This window comes from Mytilus californianus, unplaced genomic scaffold, assembly GCF_021869535.1.
Source record: "Mytilus californianus isolate M0D057914Y unplaced genomic scaffold, xbMytCali1.0.p SCAF_11, whole genome shotgun sequence".
In the NCBI taxonomy this organism is placed as follows: Eukaryota; Metazoa; Mollusca; class Bivalvia; order Mytilida; family Mytilidae; genus Mytilus; species Mytilus californianus.
Window position 1 is genome coordinate 65,990,974 of NW_026262593.1, and position 20,154 is coordinate 66,011,127.

At 33.1% G+C, this 20,154-nt stretch overlaps 1 protein-coding gene and 1 long non-coding RNA gene across 2 annotated transcripts; one reads left to right on the forward strand and one right to left on the reverse strand.

The window, feature by feature from the left end:
• Positions 1-578: 578 nt before the first annotated feature.
• LOC127720551 (uncharacterized) lies at positions 579-10,243 on the reverse strand. The gene is made up of 7 exons (XM_052227161.1): positions 10,002-10,243; positions 6,663-6,732; positions 5,579-5,629; positions 4,112-4,366; positions 3,170-3,333; positions 2,267-2,386; positions 579-833 (listed from the first exon to the last, which is right to left on the reverse strand). The coding sequence occupies exons 2-7, from the start codon at positions 6,694-6,696 to the stop codon at positions 750-752; spliced, it is 708 nt and encodes a 235-aa protein (XP_052083121.1). The 5' UTR covers positions 6,697-6,732; positions 10,002-10,243; the 3' UTR covers positions 579-749.
• Positions 10,244-13,169: 2,926 nt separating this feature from the next.
• LOC127720557 (uncharacterized) lies at positions 13,170-17,305 on the forward strand. Its single transcript, XR_007990859.1, has 2 exons — positions 13,170-13,300; positions 16,973-17,305. It is a non-coding gene; the product is annotated as an uncharacterized LOC127720557 (long non-coding RNA).
• The last annotated feature ends 2,849 nt before the right edge of the window (positions 17,306-20,154 follow it).

Genomic DNA, 20,154 nt, shown 5'->3' on the forward strand with positions numbered 1-20,154 from the left:
GATGGCTGCTTAACGTCCAGCGGCAAATCAATATGCATATTCAGGAAGAGAACATGTTAACGTAATATGAATATTAACCCCGCGTTGTACTAGACCGACACGTTGAGTCGCATTTTAATGTGCTAGTTCACAAGGTAACAGTCTGCAGGAATACATATCACCTTACCCGGACACTTTATTCTGACTGCGAGCAGACCCGTCTTTGCTCATACTCCTTAATGCCGCGTGCTTAGCGGAGAAGCAGCAAATATCAATTTAAAAGTCTTTGGTTTGACACGGCCTGGATTCGAACCAACGACCTCACGCACTCGAGGCGAACACGCTACAACGAGACCACCGAAGCGGTTTGTATAACTGATAACCAACACCACAAACATGTGCGAAACACCAAATTTATCATCAAGAATCAGTGAAGAAATATAGAAAAAGACAATTTCTTATAAGCTGAAATTCTGAATTGATAGTTATTTAAGAAAAATGAAGTTATGGAATGTCTGCTTGTGAAAAATACTTTACTGCGTTTGTTTAGTTCAAGAAAAAGCAGTAGTTTGCATTTCTAGCACTGAGGTATTCAAAAACAGTTATCTAAAATTTAATCTCTCACTTAATGAAAAACAATGAATAGCAGTTTTGACACAGCACATTCTATAAAACGATACATATATAAAATTATGATGGTCATGCCAATTCAATATTGAAAGTAGTCTTTTATTTCAGTCTTGAACGTAGACATACTAGCTAAACTGGCGTTACCAATCAACAACGAACAAATCTAAAGTCGGACTTATTTCTACCAATTCCAACATTTTGCTTTTACATGTCTGCCTGACAACCTGTAATGAAAACAATAAAAAATCACTTTGAAATACCTTCATTATTAATATAACCCCCTAGGATGACCGGGGAATAGAAATATGGTCCCTACAGGTCTTCTTTCGACCAGCTGTTAAACTCTTGCCAAAGTGTGATGTCCGTTTTGCTGCGCGGGATGTGCAAGTACGCAGCCACGTCCGGTCAGAATGGGGACGTTAAATCCGGTGTCACGCTCTCTGCACGTTAAGAACTCTTGAAACAACTCTTTGCGGGATCCGTAGATGGCCTGATACAAGGCAAAAGTTCTGTCCCTAGTTAGCGCAACAGACACGGATTAAAAAACCTCCCATATATCAACACAAGTAGGGTCAATAGTGTTGGAGAAAATTCGTACTCGCTTGAAATTACAGATTACACATTATTTTCTTTCAGGTTGACTTAATTTTTACCGAGCAGGTGCTTTTGTCCTTTTTTTGAACAATAAATTTAAATTTCAGTTTGGAGCTACACATGACGAGCAAACGCAACTTATTTGAAAATAAAAAAAAAAAAGAAAGAAAAATGATTAAACTGTTATCGTTTCGAATTATGACACTTGTGATATAATAGTATCTCTTATCATCGGCGGAAACATCGCTTAAAAGGACATGGTAGTTGCGGTTTTAGGCGATGACCTAAATTATGACTATTACCATTTAAACAAACAAACGAACACAGAATGTTTCAATACTCGATTTGATCGTTTGTATAAGATCCAAAAGATTGAGAAGTTAAATACAACCAACTATGACAACGAAAAGAAATAAAATACACTCGGTCATTGGCGCGAAACGTCAAATTTCTGCGTTACCGTTAAAATCAATTCGTGCGTACTGTTCACAGGAATTACAGAAAACATTGGCAGTACAATAGACCACACAAACAACAAAAACCCGACTCCTAAAAAAATACTTGTAGAATACCTTGAAAATCGTTGAATGGCTCGTAGCAAAGAATTGTATCCTTGTTATCTCACCATATATTGGTAAACTTTCAAAACTACATGCAAGCACCAATCTTGCATGGTGCTATTGTTCGCAACAGTTAAAGCGTTAGATGTTACATTAATATCCAAATCTGTCCCTAAATTGATAAATCACAGTCCGATCTAAATTATTTTGAAGACTTCAATACATTATGCAAATCGTTTATATTGCGTTGTAAAATTTCAATTTGTCTCAAACAAAATGATGTATTACATATACATAGTTTACAATTTTGACAAGGGGTATTTGTCTTCATAGTTAAAAGAACAAACACAAACTAACAACAACGAACAAAAATGGTCCAGACATCCTGACTTAGTACTTGCAAAAATGTTTTGGGTTTAAACCAACAGGATAACCAGTATTCTTTTTACTTTATCTGAAGTTAAATATCAATTTAAGTATTTATATTTCTAATGACCACAAACCATAATTGTTCCCTTCTGTGTGCACTCTAAGAAGATGGCTGTTCCATCACCGCTTGCTGTTCCAGTTATAAAAGTAGAGACTGGTGTGTACTTTTGAATTGATTTACAGTTGCCTAATATCTGTAACAAAATAAACAATAAATACAAATAAACAAATAGAGAACTACATTTATGGCATCACAGACAGCGTTAACATTTACCACCCTTCTTTTCCCACTTTCTTTAAAGAGCGATATATAGAGAAAGGAGATCGTCCATCCGTCCGTCCGTCCGTCCGCTCGTTTAGTTTGTCCGTCCCTTTGTCAATTCGTGCCACTTTTGTATCCACAACTTGCCACAAACTACTGGACAAATTTTGTAAAACTTCTATAGTCTTGCTCACATGATGCACTTTTATTCCGACCATTCCATTTCTTCAGTCGAATGATAATGGGTTTAACTAGACACAAACTTTTCCATATCCGCACACTACAGTGCACAATTGTATCCACTTTTCCTTGTTAGAATTTATTGAAACTTTCTGAGAATTTTAATTTTATGATTTCGTTGCGCATCTCTTATTTTCAATTTTTTATCTAGATTAATTTCGGGTATCCCTTTCGATAGAAATATAACAATATTTGAACCTTAAGGTATATTTTATTTGTTCTGGTGGAAATTTCGTAAGAAGGAACACATTGACGGAGGTGGGCTATCATTTTGTGAGATCTGTTGATGATTTTAGTTCACTGTCAAAAGTGAATGTCTTAAGTACATATAAATATTCTTTGTTAATTTACATTTTAAAAAGTTTTTTTCTGAACATTTTATTATGTTCTGTTTTTCTTAACTATTTGACTTTCATCATCATTAATTAAACACAATTATATATTTTTTCTTTCGTGTCATCTTATCCTTTCTCACCTGTTTTCCGGGTATCCAGTTCTTAGGCTCCGGGGCAGAACAATATTTGGCTGCAGTGACTTCATCAGCCGCTACACTATTCGAGGAACAGGATCGAGACATATGATAAAATATTGACTGCTTCTTTTGTACGTCGTTTTCAACGTCAGGTCCATAACACCTTGCTTTAAGAGACAGAAACAAAATTCTTCTTGTCAATCATGAAATGATAACTTATACATTTTTTCGATGTTCTTATCATTGTGTACTAGTACTTGTATAAAATTTAATGTAACATTTTTGATTGAGTATTAACAGAATTACTTGAAGAAATGCAGGTTGGAAAACATTTTGTTTGTATTAAAGTTGAAAATCAAAATCCCGACTACATACTTATATTAAGATTTTTGTCATTTCCAATCTCATTAATATAGAGTAATATGTAAATACTCATTGAAAATCTCAGTCTACCGAAGAAATAGATTACTTTAGCTATATTTGGCCAAACTTTTCAGAATTTTTGGTCATCGATGCTCTCTTCAACTTCGTATTTTTTATTTGGCCTTTTTTGAAACTTTATTGATTCGAGCGTCACTGATCAATCTTTTAAAGACAAAACGCGCGTCTGGCGTGAAAAATTTGAATCCTGGTATCTATGAAGAGTTTTTTAAACATACAACTTAGACATCGATACACTTTGTAAATAACTTGTTCTAAAACGATCTATAATGTTGTCTCTTAAGTTTTTTTTCCAATTTTATAAATACGTGTTAGCTCAATGTTGTTATTTCCCCTATCGTGTTGTACATGTGAGGCTGCTGAGTATTCCCATACTTTATTAAACGTTTCATGGTTTTATGAATATGTTAGATTAATGTTTATCGTTTACAATTGAGAGTCGAGAGTCTAGAGGTGAGACATTTAAATAATGGATCATCTCAAAAGTATTACAAACAAGCGTACCAGTACTATTACCCTTTCCACCAACGTGCTGCCAGATTGGCGTACGTCTATGTGGATATGTTATTTTGAGCCATCGTAACTTTGTTGTGGATGGAGCTGGTAGAGTTGGACGTGGCGTATTATTAATTTGAAGCCATGTGGTGGATGTCCGAGGCTTATAAGGTATTTTAATCCAGGTCGTTTTTGGAAGAGAAGAAGTAGTTGTAGTTGATCCTGTCACTTGACCACTGTTCTGGCTTCCAGTCACACTCAATCCTAGAAACCGAAGACAAATATCAATACACGAATATCTAAGATATCACATGTTTATTAAACAGATAACAAGGATACCTTAAAGTATGTGGCATCATAGCAAACTGCAACAACCACTTTTGTTAAAATGCTATTGATATAATAGCCGGAAGCAGTTGATAAATTTTTCATATATAAGCACCATTTCTGAAAATATGGTTTTCACGTAAATTTAATGCTATTATCATACTGTAAAACTTATAAGTCATTTACTCTAAGTATATGATAATACAAAATATCAAATAGCATGTATAAAAAAAATCAACGTGACCTTTCTAGTAGACCCTGTCGTGCCGAATGATTTAATCGCCAAATCACACAAAACACATAACCCAAACGCCATCTATGGGCGGACAATTCAGAAGAAAATAATTTCATTCTAATTCATAAAATCAACCGACCGAAATTATAATACTGTCAACTACAGTCCAAATACAATACAGCACGCAATTGAGATTGAGTCTGATTTATACACCAACACAAATTGTGATGGCTACCTGTCTAGACACTAACACATCCTTACACATATATAGATATAGGAAGATGTGGTATGAGTGCCAATGAGACAACTCTTCATCCAAGTTACAATTTATAAAAGTAAACCATTATAGGTCAAGGTACGACCTTCAACACGGAGCATTGGCTCACACCGAACAGCAAGCTATAAAGAGCCCCAAAAAATTACTAGTGTAAAACCTTTCAAACGGAAAAACCAACGGTCTAATCTATATAAAAACGAGAAACGAGAAACACGTAAGAACTACATAAACAGACGACAACTACTGTATTCAGATTCCTGACTTAGGACAGGTGCAAACATTTGCAGCGGGATTAAACGTGTTAATGGTACCAAACCTTATACCTATATCATATATTATATGTATCTTCACAATATATCGTAAAAGTAAAACACACAGTACACAACATACACCATGCAGCAACAGTAACTTGAAAACAGAAATCAGAGACGACATCGGCATATATTAAATAACTTAACCGACAGAAAAATCTGATGACGTTATTGCATTTTTCAAGTTCATTCTTCTCGTTAAAAGTAAATACTTAAAAAGATCGAAAAGATCCGACCTGAAACGCTTTTGGCAATTCATGTATGCGCATTTTTGTTTCCAAAACGCATATAATACTTTTTACATATATATATATATATCTACATACCTGGAGTTTTAATAATGTAGTGTTGACATATAGGAGACTTCGCTAGTAAATCTAAGAAAAAAGACAAGACACTTTAAAATGTCTCTACAATTTAAAGTCCTGATTTTCGTTTGAATTACAAATTGCTTAAACATGTTACCAAGATTTGATTGTTTATAATGTTTTATGATTGTATATCAGTAGATGCTGAATCTGTCCCAGTTCATACGTGTTCATGCGTGTTCCACTGTTTGTCATTCTGTGCCTGTAGATATTTGAAGTTACTGAGGGGAAAAACCCATGCACTTAGTATTGCCCAAGTTAAGATATAATGACAGATTTTAACGAACGTACATGTATTACTGTATTAAAATCATCTGATCGGTCGTGTATTCGTTATTGAAAAAAAAGACATTTTGTTCCAACTAAAACTATCATACTAATTTATACTTATCAAGTTCATTTTCTTATACGCAACTAATACCGAGGACCGTTTGTTGACCTCTAGATATCCTTTTCATGTCAAAATAGAAAAAGACCAACACAGAAACAGCTAGTACACAAAAACACAACACAGAAAACTAAAGATTGAGCACGAACCCAAACAAAAACTCGGGGTGGTCTCAGGTGCTCTGGAAAGGTATAATGCATACATAAAAGTAGCAACTCACATGTTATACATTTTTTTAATTATGTAACGCACCTTATTAACACTTATTATCATTTAAACCCTTCCGCTCCGGTGAAGCAAAGTAGGCTCATCGCATTCTACTTTGTGTCCGTATGGCTAAGCGGATTCATATAGAAATAACAGGTATCGTCCGTTAGTACTCAATAACAATTTGGTTTTCTTTTGACCGATAGTTCTTATATGTCTTTTAAAGATTACATAGCATTTATCATGACATGTAACCAATCCTGTCATTCTGGGTGCCATTTGGACTTTGTTTTCTTACCCTTCATTCTTATATCTGAATCATATTATCTAAATTTCCAAAGCAATGCATGTGATCTCTAGTAAAAACAGTATTAATCAGATCATTATAGATAAGATGTAGGGTATTTAAGACAAAATATCGTAAACTGGAGACTCTGTTACACTCACTTGGACTAAAAGTCAACATTCCCGGACATTTCATTGGTGTAAAACCAGCATCTTTATTCAAATAACCAAGCTGAAATGTAATACTTAGAGGTAACAGATATGTGTGATCTATGACGGAAATGATAGATAAATCGTGTGCTATGACCAGGGAGTATAAGTATTAGTAAAATTAAATCGGAAATCCTTGTCTATTTGGACAATTATACATGATAGAGCATGTACAACAATTATCATTTCACAAAATCATACATACTAAAACAAGATGAACTGTGAACTTTCACTCATTGGTGATATAAGTTTAGAATATAGCAAAGTGCTCTCGACCAATGAAATTGTAGGATTTGATGTCTCTTAATTGTGAAGAATGAATGTAAATAATGTTCTAAGTAAAGGATTATCCTATTGTTTTGGTCTATTTACAGTTCAAAACAAAGAGTTTCTATAAATTAGTAACAACTGCCCCGAAGCACATTTATCAGATTGAAAGGATTTATCACACAGTGATTGAAACTGACTAAAAGTTGAATTGTGAAACAAACAAAAAAATCAAAATAAGTTGAAGTTTACTGGTGCAGTAAAATTGGTAGCTTTAATTAGTTATGAAAATATTAATAACTTCAAATCACTAAAAAATTAAACAATACCAAAGCAATACAAAAAAAAAGTTTTAAAATCAAAAACAACCAAATTCTTTAGCTTTCCAAAACTCTGATTACTGGACCAGCGGTTGGGAAAAAAGAGTTATTTCCAATGTTCCGATAAAATAAAATAAAACAGGAATTTAATTTTTGAATATATTTAAAACTTTTAAAATCATTTTATTTGAACATTCCCCTGACATAATGAAATAGTATTTGATTTAAAAAGCCGGACCAAAATATTGGCTGTGAAATAAAATTAGTTGTAACTCAAATGTATTTGTTGATTTAAACTGTAAATAAAAAAAAGGATAATTCCTCACTAAAATATTACATGATTTACATTCATACTCACAATCAGGAAACATATACAATTCCTAACTTTTTCTTTGTATTGTTGTGTCACCTAATGTCTAAAATGCATTTTTATTTAATACTCCCAAATTATAAGAAAGTCCTGACATCACTAAAACTAATCAATAAATGAAATGCCTAAAAAGGAAGTCATGCATAAATTATAAACATTGCACTGACAATGAAACTAATTCTGAGTAAAACCAATCAAGAGATCATTTGAGCCTTGAGCACTTTACAATATTCTAAGTTTGTAAGAGAATGATAATCCCTTACTTCATGATAAGTACTCGCTAACGCTCGTACTTAATCATGAAGTAAGGGATTATCATTCTCTTACATATACATAGGGCTGATATGCATAAAACTACTCAAGTTAAGCTTTGTTCCGAACATTTTTTTACATGTCCTACGATAAATTAGTACTACGATTGGATATCTTTGTATATGTAAGGGAATGATAATCCCTTTCTTCATGATTAAGGACGAGCGTTAGCGAGTACTTATCATGAAGTAAGGGATTATCATTTTCTTACAAACTTAGAATATTGTGAAGTGCTCAAGGCTCAAATGATCTCTTGATTGGTTGTATTCAAGAATTAGTGTCATTGTCAGTGCAATGTTTATTATAAATGCATGACTTCCTTTTTCGGCATTTCCTTTATGGATTAGTTTTAGTGATGTAAGGACATTCTTATAATTTGGGAAATATTTTTAAATGCGTTATAGACATTAGGTGACACAACAGTTCAAAGAAAAGGTAGGAATTGTATATGTTTCCTGAATATGAGTTTGAATGTAATTCATGTAACATTTTAGAGATGAATTATCCTTTTTTTATTTGCAGTTTAAATCAATAAATACATTTGAGTTACAACTAATTTTATTTCACAGCCAATATTTTGGTCCGGCTTTTTAGATCAAATACTATTTCTTTTTGTCGGTGGAATGTTCAAATAAGATGCCTTTTAAAGTTTTAAATATATTCGAAACTTAAATTAAATTCCTTTAATTTTATCGGAATATTGGAAATAACTATTCTTCCCAACCGCTAGTCCAGTAATCAGAGTTTTGGAAAGTTAAACATTTAGGTTGTTTTTGATTTTAAAACTTTTTTTTTCTTTTTTTGCATTGCTTTGATATTGTTTAATTTTTTAGTGATTTGAAGTCATTAATATTTTCATAATAACATTAAAGGTTCCAGTTTTACTGCACCAGTAGACTTCAACTTATTTTGATTATTTTTGTTTCACAATTCAACTTTTAGTCAGTTCCAATCACTGTGTGATAAATCCTTTCAATATGATTAATTTGCTTCGGGGCAGTTGTAACTCATTTATAGAAACTCGTTGTTTTGAACTGTAAATAGACCTAAATAATAGGATAATCCCTTACTAAGAACATGATTTACATTCATTCTTCACAATTAAGAGACATCAATTCCTACAATTTCATTGGTCGAGAGCACTTTGCTATATTCTAATAAAGTGGTTTTATGCATACCAGCCAAGACAAACATGAGATTGTTGATGAGCAATGGATCATGGATGTTAAAACTCATCACAATGTATGTATCATACTCACGTCAAGCTTGTTACTAGGTGCTCTGATAAGTTCCCGAGAAAATGCGAAAATGTTATTGGATTGCATGGCGAGTGTGTAATAGTAATGACAAAATATATCGATTCTACAACTGTATTCAGTGAGATTTCTCCACTCATGACACTGTACAAATGTTCAGTTCCCGAAATATTTTTTTACATATTTTTTTTGCAAGATGTGTAGCTATTTATATCTGATGAATCGCCAAAAATGACTGTATAACTTCATCGCCGCACTTTTTTATACCGTCATAATAAGGGAACATTTTACCACATATTGATTAAAATAAAACGAACAAGGTAAGAATAAATCGACAAGGGATAAAACAAGAATCTGAATATCTTCACTCCAGACACCACAAACATGATTAACCCCGCCACATTTGATATGTGCACGTTAACACATTTTTCTACAATTATATATAAACAAGAGAAGTGGGGTATACGTCAATGTGTCATTAACCTCATACCTTCACATGAAGTATACATATAGTTATATCGAAGTGGAGAATATTTAAATCAAAGCCGACGAAAAACTTAATTCCACTCGCAATATTATGGTTTAAGCATTGAAATTTAATTTTAAAATGTGAATGCTTCTTTTTAAAGCCTTGACCGCGCTTTCCATAACATTTTCGGCAAGGCGTTTATACCCTATAAAACTGCAGAAGAAGCATTCAATTCTTAATCGCATTTGCCTATGTATTTTCGAGTTAACTGTTATAGTACAAATAACTTTATCTAACCTTGCCCTTGGTATATACAGGGACCCACGTTCCTTGTGACTGTATGTTAACCAGTAAAGGCACACAATAAGGCGACTGTAGATCTACATCCCTGTATATGATATCATGTAACGGTAACCGTAAGGCTGCAATCGGAAATCCTTGTCCATTTGGACAGTTATATATCAATGCTTCAGGGTGGTTCAGATTACAGTAACAATCAAATCCCGCATGACAATTTACCAGATACAAAACACTAAGCGTGAAGAATAACTTAAAAATCTGTAAAAAAATATATATTTTGTCAACCAATAAATACAAAAGTTGTTTTTTTATACATTGATAAAATAAAATGAATAAATGAATTAAACTACCAAAAATATCTACATCAATTTCATTAACATTTAACAAAACTATAGTTTAGATATAGGTTCTACATGTTCTCAAAGTTTGATCTGATAAAAGTTTCTGTAAAATCATATTTTGTCGTGATTGAATGAGTTGAAAGATCTAAAGAAAATTCAAAATATGAATTCATAATAAAGTTTGCTCATCCGAATACTTACCATTCTTGTAGGCATGACTTGTTTGAAGACTGTTTCATATGAAAAATGACAATGACTTACTTCGGATATGATTTGTTTTAAAGTAGTTGAACGAACTAACCCAAAAATAGATTTATCGCATAATTAAGGGTACAATAAATAATATAGTTCCTCTGTCTCTTTTCTTTCAGTATAAAGTTTGAAAATATCAGTAAAAAGATAAACAAATGTCTTTAAATACAACAGTTACTACGGGAGAATAAAATTTACCGTCAGATAATTAAAACCTTGGATAACAAAGTTCAAGTAAACATGGATTGTTTTGTGACATGTTGATATTACGTTAACATCCACTTCCTTATTCGTGAACATCCCAATTACTCAGTAGGCACTGATGACATGTATAGGCACTACATCAGTGAAAGGAGTAGCTACTGGCTATAAGAGGGTGTAAATTGGGCAACCAAAAAATATAAACTGAAGAACTCGGAAAACGGTATGGCAAAAAGAAAAACAGTACGTGAACCCGATATAAATGACTGTCAATAAGGAATTCATGATGACACCATTATTGACAATATACAATTGGATACATTGTTGGTTTAAAGTAGTTAAACCGTTTAGATTCTTACACAAGTCAATTTAAAGCACTGTTGGATTTTAGTTGTAAATAGAAAAGTAGATACAGCTACCGTTGTATTTTACCTTTTAAGGGTAGACTATTTTATTTTATTTTTAGCTGGAGTTTATCATCGTTTTTACTTCGCCTATATAAGGACGGAAATTAAAATGTTCAAATGTGTTCAAGTGGTATCTCAGCCAAAATTTTTGGTAACCCAGTGTTATGTGATCAAGCAAAAATGGGAAAAAATTAATAGCCCAGTTCAAATTTTAGGGGTCAAGGGCTATTGGGGTCTTTCGAATTTATACCACTGCTATGTAAGTAAAGTCCAAGTGCTAATGACATTTCCAGTTTCTTGTTTCCAAAAAAATATAAATGCAAGTTAAAAGAACAATCGCAATATAACTGAATATTAGCACTCTGACGGAGTCAATTTGCTTGATGATCTGGATGCATTTATTTTATCTTTAACCTTAATATTTTGTTTCCTGGATGTCTTCAATATGCTGCCCCTTCAGTGTTGGTCGTATACTTTTTATTGAAGCAGTCTGTGACAACAATACAGAATTCATTTTTAAATGTAAGTTCGGAAAGGGGTAGGGGTGGGGAGGGCTTGTGATATCAAGATAGTTTGAGCGTTTAAGTCTGTACAAGTCACATTGGACAATTAAATGTGAATTTTCGCATACCATATCTAATTCAAGCCAAAGTAAGAGCTTGGCATATTATATGTGACCTTAAATCATGGGCATCATTAAGGTATATTGACCCCTAGTTGTTTCTTTTTTGTTGTTGTGTAACAGTCCTATTGAATTTTACCCAACATATATACTATCAATAAATATAAAAGTAAAATATCTATTGATTTTTTTTATCAAATCAATCTCTCCTTGAGTAGTTAACCTTTTAACTTTCTATTTAACGGACATATTTCAAAACAAAATATTAGATTAAACGGTTTAAATGATATAAATGATTATTGTAAAATATCATAGCTGTTTTTGTGAGTTGCAAGGGTTGAAATCATTGTGTGGTTCGTGTTTGCCTTCATATACTTCCAGTAGGGCAGAGATACTCATCACTGTGATGTTTGCCTTCTAATACTTCCAGTAGGGTTGAGGTACTTCTTCACTGTGATGTTGAAATAATGAACAACTATGCAAGCGCTGTTCATTTGGTTTTCGTTTAGTCGCAGATTTCGTGTCATGAATTTAAAACACTTTTATTGGAAGAACAATATATCCTACAGATGTTACAATGATTTCATTATGTATATATGGACAATATTTCTGTTGAAGTTGTATATTTGAAGGAAATATTTTATCCTAAACTTTGGAAACTTTTTGTAAATTTTAGAGGAAAAAGAAAACTCATTAAGGGCGTTTATCTCAATCATTTTTTTTACGATAAAAAAATGAACCAGGAAGTTGTCAAAGGCATTCCATACTTGGCAAAGTTTTGCCAAACAGATATTAGTTACTATGGCTTATCGTGCTACATGTATGTACACTTATATCATATATAAAAAGGGAGAGAGTGCATAACCTACATTTTGTATCTGTGAGATGTCAGTCTGATTAATTCAATAAAATAGTAAAACCTAGTTTACTTTATGGCACCTGGGGTCACAGCATTATAGATGTTATAAAAAGAGTTCACTTGGATTTTTGCAAGCTATTGCTAAACTAGAAAATGTCTACTACAAATTCCTCATTTATGGTGAACTTTTTACATTTTATCATGTCGGGGCCTTTCATAGCTACATGTATATATACAGTAAGTGCTTTGCTCATTGTCCAAGGCAGTGTACTGTGTTCTGTGGTTGCTTACATCCACGCCATTTGGACTGTTGGATTGTTAACACATGGCAATCATATAACATCTCCTATTTATATTGTAACGAAATGTGGGTCCCCTGAATTGCAACTTGTTTCTCCTAAAATTGTGTGATGACGTTGTATCTTACCGATAATTGACTTTTCTTATTATATATTTCTTGTATAACTATGTTTAAACATTGGTAACTCTAAAACATATTATTATTCTTGCCTATGTTTTTACATAGGAACACCTGTGCATTGTGTACTTAAAATGACGTACAATGACGTCATTACCTATTTTGGTAATCACCAGTTCCGGTTTTGGTAATTTAGGTATTTTCCGAAATGGTAAATGGTAAACCAAAATGGTAAATGGTAAACCAAATCGGTAAATTAGTTTACCTAAGTATAAATACGGCGGAGAATACAGATAAGTCTTCAGCACAATTTTACCCTGGGCAAGTAACACACGTTAAGTCCAAGCGATTTTGATATACGTACAGATACCATGTACCAGACCAAGTAGTTAACCAGACAGCCAACACTATTACAATGTCCGAGTAGACTACGTCCGTATAATGTGGATTTGTTAATTCCTTTACAAGTTACATTTAGAGAATAACTTCTCGAGAGAAACTTTATCTTTTGGCATTGAATTTGATTTACCATTTGCCGATCACCAAACTATATTTTTCCGCTATCCATTTTCTTTAATTCACGATAGAAGGTTAATAAAGTATTTATTTGTTAGACTAGAATACTGTTAAGTTATTTAATATTTATATGTATTGATATTTAATGCATCTTAAAGTTAATACAAGTTGATTTTTATTTAACGAGTCTGTTATTCTTACAAACATCGAGAGTTACCATACAAAAACCTATACTCCAATCTACCCTTTTATATCCGAGTCATTACCTTACCAGAGGAACCAAACCTTACCAGTGTGTATTCAGAATACCAGAGTACCAGAGTCCACGCTACCAAAGAAGAGTCACCAGATATAACTTTTATTTTTTATATACTCGTTCATTCTAACATAACACATTCTTATAGCAACGCACTAAGGGATAAACATTTATAGTTTAACACTAAGGCCCGACCGCTCGGTTTTCGTTACAGTGGTGGCAGCGGAGGCACGTACCTACATTTTTATATTCTTTAAAAAAGTGTAATTATATTCAAGATAAGGCATAAATAAAAATAAGTAAAATGGATAGCGCGGAAAATAAATTTGAAACACCTAGGTTAACTGCCCAGGGTAGACCAGTGCTCCCCCGATCTCGGTCCTGTGAAATTTTCCATGATCTGACGCCGACCGGAGAGATAGGCATAAGAGTGAACCAAAATCAATGGCCCTCACAAGAGAATACGAATAGATACGAAAAGGATGGTATACATCATGCTGACAATAGGCCATTGTCAGGGGATCTATCACCATCAAGGAAAGTGGTCATTGACCAAGCGAAAAACCCGGAAGTTTCAAATAGGGCAACGGTTGTGCATTTGAAAAAAAATGCAGCGCGTACGGTAAAACAGAATTTTGGTGAAGAGTCAAGGACTCTTTTGGACCATGCTGCCAGAGGGTCTAGGTATGGGTTTTGGAGTCAGAAAGCAAGGGATACTGCTGAGGGAGAATCCGGGAATACAAGACGAGTCGCGACGTCTTGTGAATCCGATGCCCGACGGGGTAGATGGGATTCGGGAGATTTACCTAGGACTTTGGACCGGGGCGTACCCCATAATCAGGGAGCAACGTACCAAGCATTACCTTTGACGTCCCGCGGACGATTCAGAGTTGGGGTTAACGGGACCGACCATTAACACCGTACTGATGAAATCCAGTAATTCAAATTATGCTGGCATTAGCAATGAACAAAATTTTGAGCGTGATTATGATTTAAACTTACAAAATACAAAATATTACAAAAAGAAACCAGCACTTTATGATGGTGAAAGTAATTGGGAAGACTATTTAGTTCAGTTTGAATTAATTGCAGCAATTAACAAATGGTCTGACATAGAGAAAGCTTTAGAACTAGCTACTAGCTTAAGAGGTACCGCCCAAAGTATTTTAACCGATTTAAGACCAGAGATGCGGACCAATTTTATACAACTGACAACCGCCTTAGCGTCTCGTTTTCAACCAGAAAATCAAGCAGAAATGTACAGGGCGCAAATGAAAAGTAAAATACGCGGACGCACGGAACAAATACCTGTGTTAGGCCAAGACATAAAACGTCAAGTAAGATTAGCGTATCCATCAGCTCCGATAGAGATTAAAGAACAATTAGCATGCGATTGTTTTATTGATTCCCTAAATGTTGACATGGAATGGGCTATTTTCCAGGCCAAAGCAAAAAGTATTAATAACGCTATTCAAATAGCTCTTGAATATGAAGCATTCCAAAATGACAGACGTAAACACGGCACTAAGCTAGTTTGTGCTGTAAATGAAAATGATAATTTTGATCTAAATAGGGAAATTTCTTTGTCTGAACAAGTTGATGGCATTTCAGGTCGTCTTGCAAAAATAGAAAATAATAGAAAAAAATAAGAAAACTTTTTCTTGTTACCATTGTGGGGTTTCCGGTATATAAAAGGGAATGTCTCCTATTGAATAACCGATCCCAAAGGTTAGAAGGTAACAGAACTAACAACTAAATTCCAAGAAAAGTGGCAGACCAAATGACTGGTCGGGGAAACTTTTAGCGGCTGAAACTGAGGACCAAGTTTCAGCAGCAACTAAATATGATTTGAAAAATCCAATAATTTTGAGAAATTGAATCAGATAAATATATTCTGAAAATATATATGTACATTTTGTAATTGTCAGTGTTATGACATGAAATTGAATTGTTTGATTGATACCGGGTCCACTGTTAGTGTCCTTAACTCATCCATGTATAATATCATGTCCAAGAGTGTAAAGCCAGTGCTGTCCAATGCACGTAGTGGTTTACGCATGGCTAATGGAAGTGTAGTTATGCCGGTGGGGACTGCTGAATTACCAACGCAGTCGGATAATAAAATTGTGTATCGCCGTCTCATTGTTGCAGACATAGATATACTTGTACCAAGGATTATTGAGTTTGATTTTTAAAGATAAAAGTCCATGTATTTTGTATAAGGGAAAGAGTTTTTTTTTTAAATTGACGGTCAATATACTTCAACTTTTTATTAATATTGTATATATTTATTGATTGTTTAAATATGTAACTTGTTTTCAGGATATTCATTTGTACAATAATATAAGTGTTTTATGAACATTCGTCTAGCCGAGAAGATTTGATGGTGCTCTATAAACATTTGTCAAAATACACAGAATTAGTTCCGAATAAAGAAAATTCATCATGCGAAGAAGATGTGTTGGTGCTTTATAAACATTCGTCATTATATGCACACAGAAATTAATTAAGTGTGTTTAATGAACATGAATTCGTCCTGCCGAGAAGATTTGATGGTGCTCTATAAATATTCGTCAAAATAAACAGAACTCGTGTTTTATGAACGATCGTTATGAAAAGAAGCGATGTTGGTGCTATATGAACATTTACAAAACTAAAAGATGTATATGAACAATGAACATTCCAAAGATTAATTAAACTTGATTAATTATTGTTTTATAATGTTGAATATGTATGTTATAGAATATTTTAATGAATGATATTGAAGAACTTGTTTTAAATTTTAGGAAATGTCTATTCATGTTTGTGGACAAACATTATTTTTCAAAGGTGGGGAGAGTGTAACGAAATGTGGGTCCCTGAATTGCAACTTGTTTCTCCTAAAATTGTGTGATGACGTTGTATCTTACCGATAATTGACTTTTCTTATTATATATTTCTTGTATAACTATGTTTAAACATTGTTAACTCTAAAACATATTATTATTCTTGCCTATGTTTTTACATAGGAACACCTGTGCATTGTGTACTTAAAATGACGTACAATGACGTCATTACATATTTTGGTAATCACCAGTTCCGGTTTTGGTAATTTAGGTATTTTCCGAAATGGTAAATGGTAAACCAAAATGGTAAATGGTAAACCAAATCGGTAAATTGGTTTACCTAAGTATAAATACGGCGGAGAATACAGATAAGTCTTCAGCACAATTTTACCCTGGGCAAGTAACACACGTTAAGTCCAAGCGATTTTGATATACGTACAGATACCATGTACCAGACCAAGTAGTTAACCAGACAGCCAACACTATTACAATGTCCGAGTAGACTACGTCCGTATAATGTGGGTTTGTTAATTCCTTTACAAGTTACATTTAGAGAATAACTTCTCGAGAGAAACTTTATCTTTTGGCATTGAATTTGATTTACCATTTGCCGATCACCAAACTATATTTTTCCGCTATCCATTTTCTTTAATTCACGATAGAAGGTTAATAAAGTATTTATTTGTTAGACTAGAATACTGTTAAGTTATTTAATATTTATATGTATTGATATTTAATGCATCTTAAAGTTAATACAAATTGATTTTTATTTAACGAGTCTGTTATTCTTACAAACATCGAGAGTTACCATACAAAAACCTATACTCCAATCTACCCTTTTATATCAGAGTCATTACCTTACCAGAGGAACCAAACCTTACCAGTGTGTATTCAGAATACCAGAGTACCAGAGTCCACGCTACCAAAGAAGAGTCACCAGATATAACTTTTATTTTTTATATACTCGTTCATTCTAACATAACACATTCTTATAGCAACGCACTAAGGGATAAACATTTATAGTTTAACACTAAGGCCCGACCGCTCGGTTTTCGTTACAATATATCGGTATATTTCATTTGTTAGTTTACATCAAATTGCGTATAGTAAATTATTGATCTTGAATTATTGTTCACGACAAAAGAATAAATGATCAAACATTTTGTTTAAGTTTATATTTTTAAATATGCATAGAATAATTATATGTCTGAACAGGGAAAAAACTTTACGCGAAGCTTCAAAGTGTTAGTTTAAGAAAACTGACTCTCAGAGCTGTAATTCGCCAAAAGTCTTGTCATACAGAATATATAAAGATATACTTGAGTTTGAAATTAAGATAATTATATTACCAGATAGAGATAGGCTAGGGTTATATTTTGTAGATTTAGAACTGGTAAATAAAGGCAACAGTAGTATACCGCTGTTTGAAATTCATAAATCGATTGAGAAAAAAACAAATCCGGGTTACAAACTAAAACTGAGGGAAACACATCAAATATAAGAGGAGAACTACGACACAACAGAAACACAACATTAAAATATACACACAGAAACGAACTATAATATAACAATGGCCATTTTCCTGACTTGGTACAGGACATTTTAAGAAAAAAATGGTGGATTGAACCTGGTTTTGTGGCTAGCCAAACCTCCCGCTTTTATGGCAATGTTAAATATAACATTAAAATGACAACATTACATGACAAGACTACAATACAAATAAATGGGAGAACATATAGGACAGAGAAACATACGAATAATAGCTAACAAAATGTACCAGGTTTAAAACCTACTACACAAGACTAACCACTGACGCTCAGATCAAAAAAGTTCGAAAGCCAAAACAAGTACATTTAGTTGAAGAGCACTGAGGACCAAAAGTTCCAAAAAGTTGTGCCAAACACGGCCAAGGTTTTCTGTCTGGGATAAGAACATCTTCAGCATTTAGAATAATTCATACTTTTGCAAACAGTAACTTTATAAAAATGACTATATAATAGATATACATGATAATACCGAAGTGGTGGCTACCTACAGAATAAAAACGAATACATAAAACAACATAAACCAGCACATAAAAATTCACAGCCGAGTTAACCAAAGAGATCAACGCACAAAGTGACGTCACATTTGAATTTCTAAAAATTTTCCCCAAAATAGGATAGAATTAGGATAGAATTCAAGATTAGGTTTGTAATACTCATATAATATTTATTAATAACAATGAACATTACAATACTAATAAATATAAAATTTTGGTAGTAATTAGATAATTAATTGTATTATCTAGCTATGTCGGTGTTTCTTTTAAATCAAACTGTAAACCAAATATATCGTATAAATTTAGTTGACCCAACCTAAAATCTAATAAATAAACTGGGTGATTAATTATCTTTACCATAACACACGAATACAAAAGAAAAAAATAGGATTTACAACTACAAACGATAAGACATTTGACAAAATCCGATGAGAATAACAAATATAACATCAAAACTAAATGCATGAATTTTGGATAGAAAAGTACCGTGAAACGTCTTATAGCAATGCGAATTCACACTCAGCAAAACAGTCACAATCGTGTAAGTCACGTTCGGTAATTAAAAGATCAGACGACGTAATGTCAAACCACAATTTAACACGTGGTAAAAATGTCCTTAGTTAGTTTGGACAAACATCGTATGGATCAACCAATTCGTGATGGTGTCCGTAAAATTTACGGAATGTCATTTTTAATCTGGCCTCCTCATAACTTTGTTGGAGCAGTTTCTGGTAACCACATAATAACAATTGGCACCGGTAGGTAGAGACAAAATAGATTCCGTAACTAATGTTCCTTACCTAATGTATAGAATAGAATAGAATAGAATAGAATATTTTTATTTACCAAATTAGGGCCCCAGGAGGGCATATAGCATACAAACAATATTATTATAAACAATAACATATGCAATACACAGACAATAGATATGTAACCTGTGATATAAAAACAATAAAATAGAATAATATACTACAGAAAATACACTCAACAAAATAGTAGCAATGTATTATTATTCAATGAATACTATGTTGACATTGACTCAAGTGCACCCGGTAAGTGTATTTTCACTTTGAAAGACAAACAAGAGGCATTAGTAGTTTGTGCGGAGAAATCTCAATATAAAAAAAAACAATTTAAGCACTTGCACATTTGACTATGAGGTATACTGCAAATAACAAGTTAGTATATTTAATAAAGGATATTTAATATGACTTATCTGCAAAAAACACCAAGAGACGGTGCTTAAAGGGAAGTCCCTACTTATACTTAAGGTGGTACCCAACACCTTGACTAATATTAATTTGGCTCGTTTAATTTTCATAAAATTTTGAAAAAATGTTTACTTTGACCCTTTGACAAAAATATAAAAATTTCAAAAAATTTGAACCAACCACTTTATCAGAAAAATTTCA

Excerpts from the sequence above, each read along its gene's own strand:
- LOC127720551 (XM_052227161.1), bottom strand. The coding sequence starts at position 6,696 with ATGAAATGTCCGGGAATGTTGACTTTTAGTCCAA. Across the intron at positions 3,334-4,111 it reads TGGAAAGGGTAATAGTACTG|CAAGGTGTTATGGACCTGAC; the intron begins GTACGCTTGTTT and ends TGTCTCTTAAAG. Across the intron at positions 834-2,266 it reads CACAGAAGGGAACAATTATG|GTTGTCAGGCAGACATGTAA; the intron begins GTTTGTGGTCAT and ends TTTTCATTACAG.